Raw genomic sequence first — 854 nt, 5'->3', positions numbered from 1 at the left:
AGAGAGCGAGGGGGAGAGCGAGGGGGAGAGAGAGGGAGAGAGAGAATGTTTTGGCCTTCTCTTACGATTTCCAAGGAGTAATAAGACATAGTGTATGATGTCAGGGTTTACAGACAGGCGGCTAAATAGATAGGACAGACAGACAGGATACAGATACAGGTCATTTTTCGTAGAAACAAAAAACAAAACAGAAACAAAACTAACCAACATAAAACCAAATGAGCTACGTTTTCGTACTACCAGCGACCGGTAACAGCCTCCCGGCTCAATGTGTTGTGTGTCCGTCTCCGTTGCAGGATGGCCGCTCGCTCGGACGCCCACCCGCTCTCTGCAGTCACGTGAAACAGCCCCCCCCCCCAGGGTCGTCGGAAGCACGGCGGCGGCTGGAAGCGTCCTCGCAGAGTCAAAAGAAGGAGAGCCCGAGAAAACTTTCCCAGCTCCGAAATCGGTCAAATTTCTGGCACGTGAGCGAGTAAGGGTCGGTCCCGTCCAGTCCCGTCATGCAGTGTTGTCCGAACACAACCCGTCCAAAGACAGTGTCAGAGAGAGAGAGAGAGAGAGAGAGAGAGAGAGAGAAGGGAAGGTGACCCTCTACCCGTCTATCAACCCCCTCCCACTGCCCGGAGTTCACGCATTTCCTTCTAACGGGGGGGAAAAAGAAAACGACTTTGTTCCCTCGGCTGAGCTCACTTCTTCTTCTTTCCGGACTTCTCCGAGCGCCTGGCGTCCGACTTCTCTCCCTTGTCTGACCTCTCTGACCTCTCCCCCCTTTCTCTGTCCTTGTCCCGCTCTCTCTCTCGGTCGGCCCGCTCGGCGCCCCGCTCTGACCGGTTGTCCGCCTTGCTGCCGTCGCG

General features: G+C 55.4%; 1 protein-coding gene across 2 annotated transcripts in view; it reads right to left on the bottom strand.

Moving 5' to 3' along the window:
• Window positions 1-600: 600 nt before the first annotated feature.
• The window catches only part of LOC130115453 (spectrin beta chain, non-erythrocytic 4-like), a 161,919-nt gene continuing 161,665 nt past the window's right edge, over window positions 601-854 (bottom strand). For both annotated transcript variants that reach the window (XM_056283117.1, XM_056283118.1), the window contains one exon: window positions 601-854. This exon is cut by the window's right edge and continues 114 nt beyond it. In XM_056283117.1, the coding sequence (XP_056139092.1) occupies window positions 687-854 (168 nt within the window). In that variant the 3' untranslated portion in view covers window positions 601-686.

The sequence above is a fragment of the Lampris incognitus genome, chromosome 7 (genome assembly GCF_029633865.1).
Source record: "Lampris incognitus isolate fLamInc1 chromosome 7, fLamInc1.hap2, whole genome shotgun sequence".
Taxonomy (NCBI): domain Eukaryota; kingdom Metazoa; phylum Chordata; class Actinopteri; order Lampriformes; family Lampridae; genus Lampris; species Lampris incognitus.
Note: the sequence above shows the minus strand (reverse complement) of the source record. Positions and strands in the feature narration are given on the sequence as shown.